Here is a 20,322-nt window from a genome sequence, read left to right on the forward strand (position 1 = left end):
GAGTTCTCCAAAATCATGAAGTTTGATATGTCGACGACGGGTTTAGGTTCTTGTCGAGAATCGGTCTTTTCCTCGAGGGCACTAGAACATGGCCGGGAGGGCTAGTGTAACCGTGAACCTTCAATAAGGTTATTACCAGCCGAGTTTTGTAAAATTATGGAGTTTGATATGTCTTGTTGAGAATTGGCCACATCCCCGAGGGCAGCGGAACACTTCCAGGATGGCCAATGTGACCGTGAGATCTTGATAAAGCCATTGCAGACCAAGTTTTGGTACTGGTTGTGAATTGGCCACGTTACCAGAGGCACCGGAACATTTATGGGGGCGCCAGAACATGCTCTGGAGGGCTTGTGTAACCGTGGACTGTCAATAACGCCATTACCGGTCGGGTTTTGTAAAATCATGAACTTTGATGCGTCGCACGACAAGTTTCAATTCATATCGAGAATTGGTCACTTCCCCGAGTCCTATCGGTCGAAGTTTGAAAACACATGAAGTTTGATATGTCGCACAATGGGTTTTGGTTCTTTTTCAGTGGCTAGTGTGACCGTGGACTGTCAATAAGGCCATTACCGGCAAAGTTTTGCCACAACATGAAGTTTGATATGTCACACGACGGCGTTTGATTCTTGTTGGGGATTGTTCACTTCCCCGGGGACACCCGAACTTTGCCGGGGTGCTCAATGCCGTTCCAGAGTGACCCCAACGGAAACCGGAAACATTTTGGCATGGGGCCAAAATCGAACGGGTACTTTATCGAATAATCGAGATATATTTTTGTCGCGTTAAAAAAAAATATTTGCATTGGTTATCGCCTAGTTCGATGCATCGAGAAGTTATCGGACACCCCTAGAATCAATAATTGTGCAATTCGTTGAGCGAATGGTCGTGTTTACGTTGCGTTTATATTTTAGCAAAAAAAGCACAGACTTCCAACACTTCCGCTCAAAATTTGACTTTGAGAATTAAACCATTTAGAAGTCAAAATTTCACAAAATTTAATGCTCATCCAGAAAAGTTACGAATCTGTTCGATGTTCAGTGCTGTAACAGGTCGGGCGTTACAATACTAACTTCAATCGACAAAATCGATACGACGAAGCTTCGCAGCATTCTAAAACCTCAGTCGGCGTCTACAAACAAATCAAACTGAACATTGCATCGAACAGGAGTCGACGAAGAGAATCTGTCAATGTAACTTAGAACCTAATGCAATGTTCAGCTTGAAATGTTCAATCGCTTGTCTCTCTTTCAATGGTCTTTCAATCTTCGGTGAAGCGGACGGGTGAAAGAGCGCTTGACTTTGATAGTTTCGTCGTTCATGAAATAAATCAACAGAGGTTCTAGGACGTATATGACAGGAAATGTAAATATATTTATTCAAAGCATTTCTCACGTGAAAACGCTTGAAGATTTCACGTAGTATGTTCAATTTTTCTTCCAACCACATATTTATCTACTGAAAAGTAACGAAAACGGAACATAACGCATATTAAGGGAAAGTTTACAGCTTAAAAAAAACGTTTTGATTATTATTAAAATATTGGAAAAAAATTTCAAATATCTAAAATAAACTAATTTTTTTCTAATTAAAAAAAAAATCACGTGCCAAAACATTTTTTGTAAGTCATCATGGCCTAAATTTGGACTTAAAAACCACAAAACGGTGACCTTTCGGTTTTGCTAAGGGTCCAATTTTTTTATGATGATATAGAAAAAAATTTGTTTACATATAAATTTTCTGAGGAATCGATTGATTTTCTTGGATTTTTTATAATTTTTCTCAATATTTTTAGAAAAACAAAACGTGCCGAAATTTATTTTTTATTTTTAGGGCGGTAAACTTTCTCTTAAACAAATTGCAAGAGCGGTGATAGGGTTCAGTGAAAGAGATTGAAAACCATAATGAGGTTTCGTTTCAAATCGATAATCGACGTTACTTTCATTGGAAGCGATGAAGAAAATCAACAGCCAGCCTTTCGTTCGAAGCGTTCTTCTTTTTCATTATCGTTTCGTGCTGATATAAATGATGCGTTGCAAGAGACAATACTCGAGTTCATTTGAGAGCTTCAAAAATGTAATGCTCTGGTAACAGGTTTATCAACTTTTTTTCAAATTTAAATATAAAACAATTTGTTCCGATGTCACAAACTCATGATTGAAGATGAAAAAATACAAATCATGCCCCGGGGACCAATTTGCAAACCATAATTTCCATCCGCCGTCGTCCGTTTGTTTCGTGGGGTCGTTGTCGTCGTCAGCATTCTAACGACTAAGAGAAAAACTTTGTTACTTTTGCTACGCTTACATGTAAATCGCTTCAGCAGGGTCGCATAAATCTGTGTAATTTAAACTATCATCCTTTTTCTCGACCTAACACGTCCTACCTACCCTATTCTTCCCCTTCACACAGTCTACGGATGATTCCTTTTCCAAATAGCTTTGCCCATCTTCAGCCTAAACCATTGTAGAAATACTCATTGCTATGCTGTACAGTTTAGGCCTCACACTGCTACCCGTTTATTCGGGGATTTTACCATGCTCTGCTCAGCTCAGCCATTACACTTCTTACGAAACGCAAATACTTAACTCTGCACACGCACAGGAAAAAGGACGACCTCGTACATACTAACCAGGTCTTTTAGTCACAAAACACACTCACTCACACACAGTCAGTCTAATACCGTCCGCGCATTAACATCTGGTTGGTGGGTTTGGAGTTAGTTCATTATATACACGATATTAAACAAATATCAAACCGATTATACAAACAGAACTCTATACATATTGCGATACTCGTACCGTAGGCTCGTAACAGCTAAAGCTATAGGCGCTTCGGAAGGGAGCATTTGGGACCAGAATCGGAACATGAAACGCAGATGATTCGGCCCAAACGTTCCCTCCCACCGGCCCCAAAAGTCCTCGAATAAAACCCAAACGAACACTCACCCTGTAGAGGTTCCAATCACACAACCGTGAAGAGGCAACGCAAATAAAAGAAGCAATCCGTAGTAATTCTCTCGGCTTGTAGGTGTCGCTTTTTTTCCTTTCGCTGTCCCCTTTTTTTACATATTAGTTGTTGATAATTCTACCTGTAATTTACATCATCAGGCAGACAATCTAATGGCGATTCTTGAACCTATTTCAGCCGTCCCATTACCACCACATCAACCACCCCGTCACCCGCCCGCGTTCCGACAACTCCGATCCCGGTGACCTTCTCGTCTACCACGCTGGCGCCTCTTCTGGAGGAAACTTCCCCGCTGGCAGCACTGCTGAACGTTAACCCCATCCAGGCGTCACCGGAAGCCGACAGCAGCTTGGAGTCCCGCAGCGACGAGGAAGCCTTGCTGGACGAAGAAGAAGAGGAACACGACGACGATGAGCACGAAATCGAAGACGAAGACGAGTCCGAGGGACGATCCCAGCAGGATGACGACTCCGAAGGGCAGGAAGATCATCAACAACTACAGGAAGAGGAGGAACCCATCCCGGAGCATGACATCCCGGTCGAACAGAAACTCAAACAGATCACGCGCGAAATCGAAGAGATGACCCACTCCGATCGGGACGTCGACAACGGACGCCAGAGCTTCCTGTCGCTTTCCGATCTGATCAAGAACATCCGTCCGGCGGAGAAGGTCATCCCGCAGATCGATTCGTCCTACTCGAACACGATGCGCGTCCTCGGAGAATCTATCGCCCATGGCGAAAGTCGATCGGTCAAAGTCTGAACGAAAATCACCTCTCATCAACCCCCATGTCATCGTACCAACATCCCATCCACTCACACACATACACCACACTAACTCATCCATAATCATTAAGTAGGTTAGCATCTGCACCACGCGCATCCACACTCATACAGAACATTCATCATGATCATCATTCATCGTAGTAGGCTATCGTTTAGCGTTAATCATCGGAACAAAGCACTCCGCCACTCACTGAATCACCCCTCGGTTCGGGGTGTTTTGCGTGGGACAACACCTGGGACTTTGCTTTGTCGACTCATGTACACACGGCGATAGACGGATGAAATTTCCACCCGAAAGCTCATCCTTCTCTCGTCGAGCCACCCCTCATATCGACGACAATCGATACGCAGTTGACGAGGGTAAAAGTAGCCACGTGGACTTCCCGAAAACACCGATCCTTGGAATGCCTTGGGTGCTCGTTGACCGGGGAGTGCGTTTCTCTCATTAATCTCATTCGGATTTCTCATTTCATCATCAACATTCCATCAAATTGAGTAAATCATTCCCATCAGTGAAACATTTCAAACATGACAAAATTGTAAGTGAGAGAGGAACAAATCTGACAAACAGACGGAGCGGGAAGAAGAAGATAATTAGTTTTACCATGTTTAATTCTTTGACGGGCAAGAAAGGGAAATGATTTCTTCCCCCCCCCCTTAAAGAACTCAAGTTTACTAAGTAAATAATAAACAAACAAAAATAAAATAAATACAAAAAAGGCGATCAATCCAAGAGAATGATTAGACTGTACTGAAGTTTAGTTTGTAGGCGAAGAAAGAGAGTTGAATAAAACTTTGAGAAACCCTTGGGCAGTGATACGGAGAAGGAACCGTTTTATGAAAACAGAAATAAAGATGTGAAAAATTTTGTAAAAAATAAGACTGAACTGGTTTTGTTGAGATGAATGTGAGAAAGAACGATTTCCCAAGGGTCGAATAAGGTTTTGACTTGCCGATGACACTTTTTCTACCTTCCGTAAATTCGTTCTTGGTTCGTTGTCATAATGAAAACAAACAAAAAACTTTCGCCAAGCTATTCAACACATTCTTATACTTTGTACTTAGGCCTATAGGAATACTTTTCACAACAAGTGCAACATCTTTGAAACCTGAGTCGTAACATTCAACACCTAAACTACGCATCCTATCACAATAAAAATCTTTGCAAAACACAAACAAATGCAAACGACACGATGGTCATCGTGGCAGCTTTAAGACCCCCCGCTCCTCCATCGCCATCCTGCGTCGTGCCGCTGTCGGTAGTGGGCCGTTGCGTTGTCGTCGTCGTCGTCGTAGTCATGTGATCCGGGTTGACCTGTCCCTGTAGTGCAACTCTCCACTCGATCGCCGGGTAGATTGGAGAGAACTTCTTCAGGTATTCTTCGGTGATCTCATACTCACTCCAGACGAGCACGTCGAAGTTACGACCACTGAACATACTGTACCCGTCACCTCCTTCCCACAGGAATTGGCTGATGATGATCTTGTACCTATCGTAGTCATACAGGGCACCATAGGAAGGGGTCGTGCACCGTGCGCATCGTACTTCAGCCGAAACAACTCGATGTCCCGGAGGCTTACTCAAATCGTACACTACGTGCACTCCAGCCATCTGCAGAAACTCTCCGTAGCCATTCTTACCATCGTACCGATACACACTACGCTCCAACATTTGCTTGATCGTTTCTCCCGTTACTTCGGCCAGAATAATGGCATTCCCGAATGGCAGCACTGTCTTCAAATCCTTCTTTGTGATGTTCCCATCCTGACCAACCTCGATCGAAGCCCGTATCCCTCCACCCTGAATGAATGCAATCGATGCATCGGTCCAATACTGGCTGGACTCATCCCGGGACATCGTATAGGTCATAACCATTGAATCTGCGATCATATTTCCGATATTGCACTCCTCGAAACGGCACCTGGTAGCATCCAGAAGAACCCGAGTTTGTCCAATGACTTCATCCAGCTCCAGAATCCCCGGACGGTACACGTCCAATAGTTGCAGAACATCCGAGTCTCGATCGACTGCTCCATTCAGCAGGATCGGACTTCCATCAAACGACACCAGATTACCATCGGCATCAAATTCGACCTTCATGTAGCCCAAATACTTGGTGTAGGCGTATGCCTGAACTACCGGGACATCTCGGCCGGCACTGTTTTGCACCATCACCGGATAGGGACCTTCCGGTTGGTCAATGTCAGGTACGGTTCCACTGTACAGGAACGTATGCGAATGTCCACCGATGACGATGTCGATGTCCGGACAACTGGCTGCGATTTCCCGATCCTGCGGCAAACCACTGTGACCCAGGGCTATCAGGATGTGGACACCTTCCGCTTTTAGAGTGGCAGCTTCCTTGCTGGAATATCAATTGTTGATTATTGAAGGAATTTTAAAATCGCAGTGGTTATCATACTTGATGGCCTGAATTTCATCCAAGAAATCTACCGTACTGGCCGAGGTCAGCTGCTTCGTCTCCGGTGTCAGGTAACCGATGACTCCAATTTTGACCCCTTCCTTGCTGAACACCGTCGAGGGGCGCAGTGATTTTGTGTTTTGCATCGAGGGGGTCTTGGAGAGGTCCAGATTGGCCGTTAGGACGGGGAAGTCCACTTCGTTCAGGAACGGGACCAGCCCTTCGACGCCCAGGTCAAACTCGTGGTTACCGAGGGACTGAAGGGAAAGAGAAATGTCATTTAGCTGTTCTAGAGGTGGCATTGTGGGAAAACTTACAATTGCATCTGGCTTAAGGATGTTGAGGAAAGCAGCGGTGATGTTGTCCGTGTAGACGGTGAACCACGGGGTGCCAGTGTATGTGTCACCAGCGTTTAGATACAGGACGGGAGGTCCGCCAGCCGATTCTTTTGACCGGTATTCACGAACTCTGCAACGGAAAGAATTTCGTTAGGTGATTAACTTGGAAAGGCGGGCGTACGAGGCATGCAGGAGAATCTTGTTTAGAGATTCAGGAGAAGCCTTCTTCTTCTTCTTCACATTTCAAGATTATTGCTTATCGTATACTTATAAGCTTATATATACACTTCCACATTTATTAGAATGAAGAAGTGCATCAACTGAATTATAGAGAATCCCGCACGGGGTTTCTAACTAATCCCATTAGAGATTTAGGAGAATTTCAACAAGGTAATCCCTCGAACGTATTCAGGAGAATCCTGCCAAGTGATACAGAAACATTCCACATACGGATTTAAAAAAATCCTATCAAAAGATTAAGGAGAATCACGACGATATAACCGAAGATATTCGTCAGTGGATTTGAAAGATTTTTGTCAACTGATTCAGGACAGGGAATTCAGCAGAACTCTTAAAAATCCCGTCTCAAGACTCTGGAGAAACTCGGCGCAGGATTCAAAAGAATCCCGCCAGGATTCGGAAGTTTTCCGGAATTCCAAAAGAGTTCCTTCCAGGATGTGAAAAGGGATTCTGGCTAATTCTATCTAGGGATTCAGAAGAATCTCTCCAATGAATTCAAAACAATCCCTTCAAGACATTCATGAAAATACCTCTAATGGATTCAGGAGATTCCAGCCCTGAGATTTCTGAAATCCCACCAAACGATTCAGGAAAATCTTGCAAGAAGTATCATGTCAAGGGTTGCGAAGAATTGTGACCATGGATTCAGAAAATATTTGACAGTAAATTAAAGAAAATCCTGTCAAGGGATCTAGACAAATGTTGTGGGGGATTAAGGAGATGCCCGGAAAGTGATTTAGAAGAATTCCATCAAGGCATTTCGAAAAACCTCGCAAAGGACTCAGAATAATCCCGTCAATGAATAAAAAGCTTCCCTACAAAGGATTCAGAAGAATCCCGTCAAGGGATTCTACAAAATTCCATCAAGGGATTCAAGAGGATTCCCATATAATATTCTAGATAATTCCTCTAAAGGATTTAGGAGAATCTCGCCAAGTGATTCAGAATAGTCACACAAATGAAATCAGGAGAATCCTGTTAATGGAATCAGGAGATTCACGATCATGGATTCAGAAGTATATTTTTCAGTGTATTTAAACGATCCTCATCAATGAGTTTATGAAAACCCTACCGAGGGATTCAAAATAATATCATCTATAGATTAAAGAGAATCTTAACAAATAATTCAAAAGAACTTCGTCAAGGGGCTTAGGAGAATCCCATCTAAGAATTTTGAAGAATCCTTATAGGATTTAGAAAATTTTCACAGAGGAACTTAAAAGAAAGTCAAGAGGATTTCAGATAATTCCTACAACTAAGCCAGGAACATCCTGTCAAGGGATTCAGAAGAATGTCATCAGGAGATTCAAAAGAACCCGATTCAAGAGATTCAACTTGATTCCCTATAAAAGATAAAGAGTATCCCTCTAACGGATTCACTTTAACCCATGTAATGGATTAAGCAGAATTCTACCAAGGGATTCATGATATTCAGAAAAGACACGACTATGGATTCAGACGAGTCCCAGCAAAGTATTCAAAAGAATTTCATTGCGGGGTGTAGAAGGATCCCATCAAGGGACTCAGAAAAATCCCGACAAGAATTCAGAAGATTCCCATCAAGAGATTTAGTACAATTCTGTCAATAATTCAGGAGAATTCCGTCAAATATTCAGGAGAACTCCGCCATAGATTCAGGAGAATTCTGGAAAACTCTGGAGAATTCTGTTGAGAATGGAGGAGACATCTGTCAAGAACTCTGGATCATTTAATAAAGACTTCAGTAGAATTATGGAGACTGAAATAATTTAGAAAAAAAGTCTGTCAAGAATTCTGGAGTATTCATTCAAGAATTCAGAAGAATTCTGACAACAATTTTGGAGAATTCTGTCTATTATTCTGGAGAATTCTGTCAATAATTCTGGGGACTTTTGTCATGAATTATTGATAATTCTGTGTAGCATTCTGGAGAAATTTGTAGCGATTTCTTGAGAAGTCTGTCAATAATAATGGAGAACTCCGTCAAGAACTCGGTGAGGAATTCTGAAAAAATCAGGAAATCCGTAGAGCTCTGCAAAGCATTGTGGATAATTTTTTAAATAATTCAGGAACATTTTGCCAATAATTCAGAAGAATTCTGTATAGAATTCAGGAAAATTCTGGAGCATCTTTGAAAAATTGTAGTGAAATCTGTAACGAAAAATTCTGTTAAGAATTCTGTAGAATTCTGTAGAATTCTGTAGAATTCTGTCAAGAATTCTGTAGAATTCTGTAGAAAATTTTGAAGAATTCTGTCATTATTTCTGGAGAGTTTTGTCATGAATTTATGGGAAATATGTCTTGCATTCTGGAGAACTTTTTGAAGAATTTTGGAGAAATCTGTAACGACTTCTGGAGAAACCAGTTAATAATTATGGGGAATTCTTTCAAGAATTCCGCCAAGTATTCTTAAGTAATCTGTAAAGAATGCTGCAGATTTCTGTTAAGAATTCTTGAGAATTTGTGAAGGAATTCTGGAGAATTCTGTTAAGAATTCGGGAGATCTTTGAGAAATTCTGTTAAGAATTCTGGAGTATTATGTAGAGAATTAAGGAGAATTCTTTTAAGATTTGTGGAGACTTCTGTCAAGATTTCTGGAGACTTCTATCAATAGAACAGAATTCTCCAGTATTATTGACCAAAGTCTCCAGAAATCTTAAAAGAATTCTCCTTAATTCTCTACAAAATTCTCCAGAATTCTTAACAAAATTTCTCAGAACTCTACCGAATTCTTAACAGAATTCTCCAGAATTCCTAGCCAACTTTTCAAGAATTCTTCAGCATTCTATACATATTTCTTTAGAATACTTTACGGAATTCTAGACAGATTAATTATTAATTATTTATGTAATTATTACTAACAGCCAAACATAATCATTAACAGACTTATCCATAAATCGTTACAGATTTCTCCAGAATTCTTCAAAGAATTCTCCAGAATTCAAGACATACTGCCACAGAATTCTTGACAGAATTCTCCAGAATTAAAGACAGAATTCTTCAAAATTCTAAACAAAATTCTCCAAAATTGTGGACAGAATTCTGCAGAATTCTTGACGGAATTTTTCAGACATAATTAGACATAATTTTCCAGAATTTTTGAATGAATTAAATAATTTTCCAGAATTTTTAACAGAATTCTCTAGAATTCTTAACAGAATTCTCGAGAATTCTTAACAGAATTCTCCAGTATTCTTTACAGATTTCTTCATAATTATTAACAGATTTCTTCGACATTCTTTCCGGAATTCTTGACAGAATTCTCCATAATTATTAACAAACTTCTCCAGAAGTCATTACAGATTTCTATGGAATTCTTCATAGAATTCTCTTTAATTATAAACATACTTCTCTACAAATCTTTACAGATTTCTCCAGAATTCTTCATAGATTTCTCCAGAATTCAGGACAAAATTTCCTTGACCTCATGACAGAATTATCCAGAATTATAGATAGAAATTCTAAATAGTTCTGAACAATTCTGTCAGGAATTCTGGAGAACTATTAAGAATTTCTATCTAAAATTCTTCATTCATTCTCTTTAATTCATGACAGAATTCTCCAGCAGTCTCTACAAAAAAATTCCGCATTATTTGCAGGATTCTCAGCAATTTTCCAGAGTTTTCCTGAATCCATGGCGGAATCCTCCAGAATTCTTTATAGAATTTTCCAGAAGCCGTTACAGAATTTTCCACAGAAATCTTCATAGAATTATTGATAGAATTCTCCAGAAATCGTTTCAGATTTCTCCAAAAGTCGTTACAGATTTCTCTAGAATTCTTCGAAAAATTCTCCAGAATTTTCCTGAATTCTTAACAGAATTCTCCTAATTTATAGGAAAAATGCTCCAGAATGCTTTACAGAATTCTCCATAGTTCTTTACGGAATTATCCAGAATTCTTTACAGAATTCTCCACAATTATTTACAAAATCTTCCACAATGCTTTGCAGAATTCTCCAGATATCCTGATTTCTTCAGAATTCTTGACAGCATTCTTTACAGAATTCTTAACAGAATTCTTTACAGAATTCTTAACCGAATTCTCCAAAATTGTTGACAGACTTCTCCAGAAATCGTTACAGTTGTCTCCAGAATACTTCACAGAATTTTCAAGAATTCATCACATAATTCTCCAGAATTCTCCGAGCCTCTCCTGAATTCTTAACAGAATTCTCTTGATTTACTAACATCATTTGCTAGAGTCCGTAACAGAGTTCTCCAGAATTCCTAACAGTATTCTCCAGAATACAAAACAGAATTTTCTAGGATTCTTAACAGAATTTTTCAGAATTGTCCAGCAATCTTTACAGCTTCCTTCAGATTTGTTTACAGAATTATCCATAATAATTAACAAACTTCTCCAGAGGTCGTTACTAATTTCTCCAGAATTCTTCATAGAATTCTCCGGAATTATAGACAGAATTCTCCAAAATTCTTTTCCGAATTATCTAGAATTTTTGACAGAATTTTTTATAGAAATCTCCACAATTATTTACAAAATTGTCCACAATTATTTGCATAATTCTCAAGAATTTTTTATGGAATTCTCAAGAATTGTTGAGAATTCTGGAGAATTATGTATAGAGTTTAGTCAAGATTTGCAGAGAATTCTGTCTTGAATTTTAGACAGAATTCTCCAGAATTATTGACAGAATTCTCCAGAACTATAGACATTTTTCTCCAGAATACCTGACAGAATTTTTCCGAAATCTTAACACAATTCTTCAGAATTTTCCAGATTATTTGAAAGAATTCTCTTTTCTATTCCTCCGAATTATTGACAAGATTCATCAGAATTCGTTACAGAATTCTCAAGGGTCTTGGAGAAATCTGTCACGAATTCTGAAGAATTTTGCCAAGAACTCAGGGGAATTCTTTTAATAAATCTGGAAAATTCTGAAGAATTGTGTTAAGATTTGGGTAAAATTCTGTCAATAATTCTGCAGAATAATTTCTATAATTCTGGAGAAGATTTCTGTTCAGAATTTTGGAATTTTGTCCAGAATTCTTGACAGAATTCTCTACAAATCTTGGCATAATTCCTCATAATTTTATACATAACTCTCCAGAATTCTCTAAAATTCTTGAGAATTCTGTAAAGAATTCTAGAGAACTCTACAAAGAATTGTGGAGATCGCTGTGAAAAGTTCTGGAGTATTCTGTAAAGAATCTCTCAATTTAGGAAAATTTCACCAATGGATTTAGAAGATTCACGACGATAGATTCAAAAGAAATCCAGGTAATTAAGATAATCATATCAGCTGATTCAGACGGATCCTATCAACAGATTCAGAAGAACCTCGTCAAGGGTTTCAGAAGAATAGCGTCAAATGATTCTGGAGAACTCCATCAAGGAAATTCAAGGGAACCCATCTAACGTAATCAGGAGAATCACAACGATGGATACAGTAAAACAATCCCTTAATTTAAGAGAATCCCGTACGTTGATTCAGAAGAATCCCACCAAGGGAACCCCGACAAGCATTAATAAGCTTCCCAATAAGGGGTGCAGAAGAATCCCGTCAACATATACACGACTATCCTTTCAAGCGTTTCACGAGAATCCTACCAACTAATTTAGAAGAATCCTGACGATGAACTTAGAAAAAAAAAATCCGTCATCAAGTGATTTTGAAGAACTCCGCTTAGTGATACAGGAGAATCTCAGCGAAGGATTCAGAAGAACCCCTCCAGAAGATTCCGGTCAAGAGATTCAGGAGAATTCCGTCAAGATGTTCAGGATAATTTCGTAAGGAGAGTCACGAGCTCAGAAGAAATCTGTCGTCAAAGAATTTAGAAGATCCTCTCCTTGTGATAATCTCGTTCATAATGACGTATTCGATCATTTTTAATAATTCATAACTCGAAAACGTCAATTCCAATCGAAATGATGTCTTTGACAAAGCTGTAGGTAAATTAATTCCTATACACGGTAAAACAGTTCAAGTCACTTTGGACAAAAAATCAAAACGTTAATAATAATATATTACCCTCTTGAATATTTCTTCAATATTTTCTTTATAAAAAGCTTATTAAGGGTCTGGTACCTTCTGTGAAATTTTCAAGCTGGATTCTTAATAATTATCAGAAATCATTCAACAACACTTGAACAATACTTGAATCTTTTAAGTGTGTATTTTTTTCTGAAAAGCAATTATTTTTTTCAACAACTTCATCTCAGACGTAATTTCAATTGGGAGTGACGTTTTCGAGTTATGATTTGTTGAAAAATACCGAATTTCAGCTCAATAACAAACAATTACCGTTCCGATTCAAATTTCGGACGATTCAAATTTCGGACACTTTCATTTTTAATTAAATATTACATCCAGTTAGAAACAAAGTAATAATGTTAGATGATCGTGGAGGGCACTAGTCAAAAAAATTTAAAATTTACAAGACATGTGGATCATATTCGACCGAGATAATCAACTTTTAAAAGTGTCTGAAATTCGAGTTTAAGTGTCCGAAATTTGAATCGGCACGGTATGCAAAGTTGGAGATGGTCGATTGTTAATTGTTTTTTGCTATTTGGGCTGGATTGGCTCTATTACCAATTGACAAATCATTTTTTTTTTTCAAAGCTTTATTAGGGAGATTTTATGCCACGGGCCAATTCATCTCCAAATTGACCAATCTGCCAATTTGCCAATCGACGAATTGATTCTCCAGAATACTCACTTATGCGCCACCCGAGCGAATCCTCCATAGCACCGATTGCTAGCCACATCCGCCGCTTGGCAATCGTTTCCATAAGCACCGGTTTGCTCGAATCGTGCATGCATATCATTGTTATGCAGGATAATCAGCTCAAAGTTGGGATTAGCCTTTGGAGCACTCCGAGCAACCCCCACCAGCAGCAGCATCGAAATCAGCACCGACCGGATTATCATCTTTGGTTTTTGGGTTCGCCTGTAGCTTCCGAGCACAATCGAGTTCTTAATCTCTGTACGGCCGAATTTGACTCGTTCCTCCGGAGGATGCTAATGGTACCTGGAAAAATGGAAGGATGATTTGTTAGATGGAAATCTTTACTCTCTCTCTCTACCTATTTTAACGTGTAAAACGATTAGTGAATTGTGTGCTCAAATTATTGGTTTATGATTATTTTCAGGGAAAGTATAATATTTGATATAATTAAATTGATCACCCCGCATTTGCAGCGGTCATTAGTGGTGCAAAATTTAATTAACAGTATCACCTTGAATTTAAATCCGGTTTTGTGGGTGATTTTAGCACTTTACACTCTCGGGTCGAGTCAATTAATTATAGCAACACATTCATCACCCACCGGTAATTGATTCTCAACTGATTTTGTTTGATGAGCAAAACATCCTACCAACGCAAATTGGTTGTTTATCTGCCCACCTGAATGGTATGTTAACACTCGCAAACATCCAATCAATCATCAATCGGTCTATCAATCAATCATTTTCTGTGTCTAATCGGGCGAGAAAAGATGCCATATATAGTATACTCGCGTTGAAACCCCACTTCTGATAACAGCCACCCACACCAAGCGCACTTCAATAACTCGTTATCAGAGTTGGCTGCCAAACAAGCCGGGCCCGGGGGCACGAGTTTAGTGTCAAAATTTATTATGACGACTATTTTGAACAAGTAGGCTACACAATATACACGAGCGCTAATCTCTGATCACGTTGACGTCCGAATGAGTGGAGACCTAGGTGATTTATAGACCACTCGATAGATGGCTACTCCCAGGCGGATGGCGGAAGCGGCTGAAAGCACCGGGTTAAGAAAGATATGGCACGAGCTTTCGCCTGCTCTCAACTTAGCGTTATTTGAAGTAATTCCACAGTTATTAATTGAAAGCTTTCTATACCAAACAATGCATGAATTTGTATATTCACGAATACGAATTTTGTTCATTCAAATTAAAAATATAAATGTTTATTCTCTTAGCATATGAATTATTCAAAGTAAATTGAAAACATATTCAAAACAACAATAAGTACTAGTTGTTTCACTTAAATTCAAAAGTATGTTTATTTAAACAATATATAATTCAATCATATTTGTTTATTTATTCAAAAATATCTATTGGCGTTCCAAGGTGTAAAGACCAAATATATTTGACCAAATATTGCAATGGCAAATATTTGGTTTGTATTTGTCATTCCATTCAACTCAACTCGTCAAATAGTGTGATGGCCTTTTTATGTTTTGCCAAACATGTTTGCTGAAAACAGCCAAATCAAGCGTAACTATTCAATAACAAAAATTTGCGGCAATTGCTAGCTCACTCACAGAAACTAACAACAACAGCTAGTAGAGGAAAGATTCCCCAGTTTCGAAAAATCGTCGATTGAAGTGATTGTTTACAAAAGCAGATACGTCGATTGGAATAAAGGGTGATACGGTCAAAATTTGGTCAATATCAACTTGACGTATTTCTTTCAATTTTGCATTTAAAAAACCTGAACACCCCTCATTTTGAAGGTGTGTGTGTGTAGAATGTTGCTCCTATTTTGATTTTGGAATTCACTCTTCAGTTGTCAAAATGCCGTCCAAGCAAGAAGAGTAGCGTATCAAAATTTTGCTCGCGCATCGCGAAAATCCGAGCTACTCGCACGCAAAGTTGGCAAATTCGCTAAAAGTTGCCAAATCAACCGTTACAAATGTAATTAAAGTGTTTGGGGAACGTTTGTCGACAGCCAGGAAGTCTGGATCGGGGGGAAATCGAAAACCGGAAGCCGCTGAGACGACAAAGAGAGTTGCCGGTAGTTTCAAGCGAAACCCTAACCTCTCTCTCCGAGATGCCGCAAATAAGCTGGGTGTATCGTCTACAACCGTGCATCGAGCCAAAAAACGAGCCGGACTATCGACTTACATAAAGGTAGTGACTCCAAATCGCGATGATAAACAAAATACGACGGCCAAAGCGCGATCCCGGAGGCTGTACACGACGATGCTGACGAAGTTTGACTGCGTGGTAATGGACGACGAAACCTACGTCAAAGCCGACTACAAGCAGCTTCCGGGACAGGAGTTTTATACGGCAAAAGGAAGGGGAAAGGTAGCAGATGTTTTCAAGCACATGAAACTGTCAAAGTTCGCAAAGAAATATCTGGTTTGGCAAGCCATCTGTACCTGTGGCTTGAAAAGCAGCATTTTCATAGCTTCCGGGACTGTCAACCAAGAAATTTACGTGAAAGAGTGTTTGAATAAACGTCTGCTTCCTTTCCTGAAGAAACACGGTTGTTCCGTACTGTTTTGGCCGGATTTGGCATCTTGCCATTACGGTAAAAAGGCCATGGAGTGGTACGCCGCCAACAACGTGCAGGTGGTTCCCAAGGACAAGAACCCTCCCAACACGCCAGAGCTCCGCCCAATTGAGAAATACTGGGCTATTGTCAAGCGGAACCTAAAGAAGACCAAAAAAACTGCTAAGGGCGAGCAGCAGTTCAAGGCAAACTGGCTTTCTGCGGCGAAGAAGGTGGACAAGGTGGCTGTACAAAATCTGATGGCAGGGGTCAAGCGTAAGGCCCGGCAATTCGGATTTGGAAAAGCGGAAGCCTAACTGAATATTTTTCCTGAATTTTATACTAATTGAACTTGAAAAAGAAATTCAATTTGATTTTTTAAATAAACGATTTCACCGATTTACACGCGTTTTCCCTTGACCAAATTTTGACCGTATCACCCTTTAGGTAAGCTTGAAATAATTTATTTGATACTCTTGAAGTTGTTGAGTAGCAAACAACATCACATAATCGTCGCTTGCTGTGATCGTACTTAACCACTGGAATAGCCAATTTGTGTGATGTGAGACATCAACTCGAATGTATGTTTGATTAAAATGCGAACGATGCCCACTGCAGATCTTTTGGTTATTGTTTGTAAACTCCCGAACAAGTATGTACCTTCAGAATCAGTTCTGAATCAAGTCCAGTAGAGGAAAAAATAGATGTGATACGGCATATTATTTCACAACAATTTTATATAAGTAATCGAACTGTACTATTTATAGTCCCTTGCCGGATGTCAGACATGTTCCCCAGAAATTTGTTTCGGAACAAATAAACTGGAGAAAAAGATTTGTTTGATGCAATCAAAACGAGCTGGGATGAGTTCTTGGACTTCTCGGATAGATTCTGTGAATTTACCAAGCGGTTGGTCACTCCACACAGTTGGACACACCTGGGCTCACTCTTTAGGGCTAACTGTCAAATTTATGTCAACGCAATGCAAACGGATCTAATGTGGGTGGCAGCCGTGGTTATAAATTTTCAATTATAAAAATCAAAACATTCAAGTTACCAGAATCAGGACGATCGGAGCGGCTCGCTTTGTCTCAAGGCACTTTTTTTGCAACTTTCATGTACCTCAGTTTTTTCTTCACAGGAGGTTAGTATTGATTTCAACAATCAAATTTGTGATGGTTTTAAAATATTTCATCTTGGGATTTTTGAGAAAAAGTGTTTTGAAGTTTACTTAGATGTTTACAAAGGCGTATACGGACTATTGATGATACAAAACTGTTAAGGATCGAAACAAATTCAGCTGAAAATGATTCAAGAGGGGATTGAAGTTGCCCAAATACTAAGTTTCAATGCTATAGTAAGATTCACTCTTCAGTACCGTCAGATATCGTAACTTTGTCATGATCTCATAATGTTTAAATTAATAAAATAATTAAACCAACTATTGTCCTAAATTTAATATTATTGAGACATTCCATTGCAAAGGAGTGTACCCCATTAGGCATAAATACGTTAAGCATACGGACGTTAGGCATACGGACGCTAGGCATAATGGACGTTAGGCATAAAGTCATTAGGCATAATGGACGTTAGGCATAATATACGTTAGGCATAATGGACGTTAGGCATATAATACCTTGCTGCTGTGCAACTCTAGAAACCTGTTTCGAGCATGGTGAACAATGCTTAAATAAGGCTAAGCGTTGAATAAAAAATGATACGAGTTAAACAAGCATAGTTTCATTAATAAGCACAGTATGGAATTCATTATTTATCATATCATAAGTGACGTAGCTATATATTTACTTAGATCCAAGATTAGTAGCGATAGCGGTTAAGTAATCTGGCAATGAAAACTCAGAATAGTTTTGAACTATAACTTGAAATCAATCGCATCTAGAAATAAAAAAAAAAATCACACATTTGATGTAATATATTCTTACACACATATTACAATTGTCAAAGGAGAAAAGATTTTCCTCAAAGAACAGCTCATGAAATGAAGAAAGGTGAATTCTGTGATTTTTCATTCAATAACAAAAAACAGCTAAGGTTGAATAAAATATGATGCAAAAGAACAGCTCATGAAATGAAGAATGGTGAATTCTGTGGTTTTTCATTCAATAACAAAAAACATACCAGCTGCTGCTATACTTTTCGATACAACGGTTCTGTTTTTGTTGTCATCAGAATGAAAACTAGCGGAACCGTCTGCTGATGATGTGATGTGAGCGATACTTCCATGAACAGTGACGAGATGCCGAAACAAACAAGGAACTGTGGCAAACGTACCATCTGTAACCCAATACTTTAACTGCCCAAGACGTCGCAAGTTTTCATGAGTTCCAAAAATTAAGGCTCTTTCATTATTGTCACCGAAGTCAGCAATCAATAGACGGTCCCGATTATCATCCTGCTGGAATTCATCGGGTAGATTATGCCTAACGTCCATTATGCCTAACGTCCATTATGCCTATCGTACATTATGCCTAACGTCCGTATGCCTAACGACCGTATGCCTAACGTCGTGTACCCATTGCAAAGTGGTTCTCAGAATTTGGTAAAAAAAAATGTAGTTTTGTTCTTTATCGCAAAATATTTTCTTTATTTTGTCATAAGGGTGACCATTTCAACGTTAGGTTAGTCCAAAAAATAGTTTTATTTTTTTATTTTTTTCAAAATATTTTTTTCAAAAATTTATAACTTTTGAACCGCTGGGCCCATTTCAAAGACCAAAATATAAAATGAAAGGTAATTAAACATTCTTAATATAATATAATGATATTATTAAAATGGGATTTTGTATTGAAAAACATTGATTGCATTTAATAAATGATTTTCATAGTTTGTAGATAGAGAGCGCAATGTGTTTTTATATTTAAAAAATTTAGGCTTTTTTACACAGCATATCAAAAAATCAGCGATGTGTTGTTTTCATTAGCTGATGATCAAAATTTCATCCTTCAAAAACTGTCGTCGCATTTTCGGTAGCCACCATATTGGGTTATTGGGATCATTCTTGGCCGCGTTGTCTTTCTTCATAGCTGAGTTGAGGCCGGGCTGGATAGTTTGACGGCCGGTATGTCTCAAACATTTAGCAAATTTTAGCGTCTGTAATATAAAAAAGTTCAGTTTAATGTTATGTAAAATATATGGTTATAAAGAAAACAGTTACATACCGACCTTATTAACACTCAGATTAAGATCTTTCTTAAAGCTGAGTAAATCTTCGTGAGAAATCTTAGATTTTTTTCCTGACTAACTCTCTAATGCTTTTAGAAACAAAGTGATTCTTACTTTCATCTGCCAATTTGAAGAGATTCTGAAGTTTCTGTTCACTACATGCATGACGTTTCCCAGGAGAAACCTGTGTCAGACATAATTTGCAAATTTTTATGAACTTTTTTTCTGCGGTGTTTTTTTCTTCTTACAAATATACACACCCGCACAACTTTGACTGTTGACTTTGGTTTGAACTTATTGTTAACATCTTTCTTGTGGATATTTTTAAACCTAAATTTTCATAAACTGCTCCCTTTTTTAAACCGGTAAAGGGCAATGTAACATGAGCCGTACTCACGTTACATTATTAGCTGGCAAATTCTCATTTTACGCCCTTCCACCATGCTCATGCCCTCGATCACATTTCATAAGGGAAGCGAAAATGAGAAAGATTTGTTTTTGTTGTTGTTTATTATTGACATTTTACATCCTGCGGATGCATTCATGTCAGTTCAATTGATTTTTGTGTAAACAGTGTGTGGGTGTGTTCATAGTGATGTGAGGGTGAGTGTTAGTGTTTACGATACAATTCAAAATTCACTTAGCTTTCTTATCGTTTGCTCGTTTCCTGGTTCATCGTCTGCATGCTCATCTCATGGTTTACACTTCTTCTCCATAAATTTCTTCTTTACTTCTTCTATTCACCATCTTCATTCTTCATGATCTTCCATATATCTTTTCCACATTATTTTTCGATTTCTCCGTTCCTTCCTTGCGCTTCATATTTATCTTCATTCTTCTGCATCTTCATAATCATTCATGTATTCTGTAGTACTTTCGTTTTCTGCTTCATCTTCATCCTTTTTCACTTTATCTTCTTCGATTTCCATTCAGCATCTTCTTCATGAACTCATTTGCTTCCAACATTCATCGGTAACATTCTTCCACTGCATCTTCTTCCATTTCCTGTCCGACATCTTCTTCCATTCAGACTTCATTTTTCTTCTGCATCGCTTGCTTGTTCTTCATCCTCCGCTTCGTTTTCTTCCTATATCCTGCATTTTCCTTTCCATTCTATCTTCGCCCTTCAAAGCTTCCGATAAAGTTTGGTTTCATGCAGAAACTTCAGCAACCGC

At 38.8% G+C, this 20,322-nt stretch overlaps 2 protein-coding genes across 3 annotated transcripts in view; one reads left to right on the forward strand and one right to left on the reverse strand.

Annotated features, from left to right (window-relative positions):
* Positions 1-1,904: 1,904 nt before the first annotated feature.
* LOC135702548 (uncharacterized) lies at positions 1,905-4,638 on the forward strand. The gene is made up of 2 exons (XM_065223621.1): positions 1,905-1,909; positions 3,148-4,638. The coding sequence occupies exons 1-2, from the start codon at positions 1,905-1,907 to the stop codon at positions 3,731-3,733; spliced, it is 591 nt and encodes a 196-aa protein (XP_065079693.1). The 3' UTR covers positions 3,734-4,638.
* Positions 4,639-4,790: 152 nt separating this feature from the next.
* The window catches only part of LOC135702490 (protein 5NUC-like), a 77,234-nt gene continuing 61,702 nt past the window's right edge, over positions 4,791-20,322 (reverse strand). Inside the window, exons 1-5 of one of the 2 annotated variants that reach the window (XM_065223540.1) lie at positions 13,939-14,049; positions 13,419-13,730; positions 6,497-6,647; positions 6,180-6,436; positions 4,791-6,122 (exon numbers count right to left, since the gene is read on the reverse strand). In XM_065223540.1, coding sequence (XP_065079612.1) covers positions 4,904-6,122; positions 6,180-6,436; positions 6,497-6,647; positions 13,419-13,630 — 1,839 coding nt within the window. In that variant the 5' untranslated portion in view covers positions 13,631-13,730; positions 13,939-14,049 and the 3' untranslated portion in view covers positions 4,791-4,903. Of the gene's footprint in view, positions 6,123-6,179; positions 6,437-6,496; positions 6,648-13,418; positions 13,731-13,938; positions 14,050-20,322 lie in introns of those variants that run through there. The other variant, XM_065223539.1, reaches the window with a different exon arrangement.

Source organism: Ochlerotatus camptorhynchus, unplaced genomic scaffold, assembly GCF_037179485.1.
Source record: "Ochlerotatus camptorhynchus isolate MF236.1 unplaced genomic scaffold, CSIRO-AGI_Acam_v1.1 ptg000193l, whole genome shotgun sequence".
Classification (NCBI taxonomy): Eukaryota; Metazoa; Arthropoda; class Insecta; order Diptera; family Culicidae; genus Ochlerotatus; species Ochlerotatus camptorhynchus.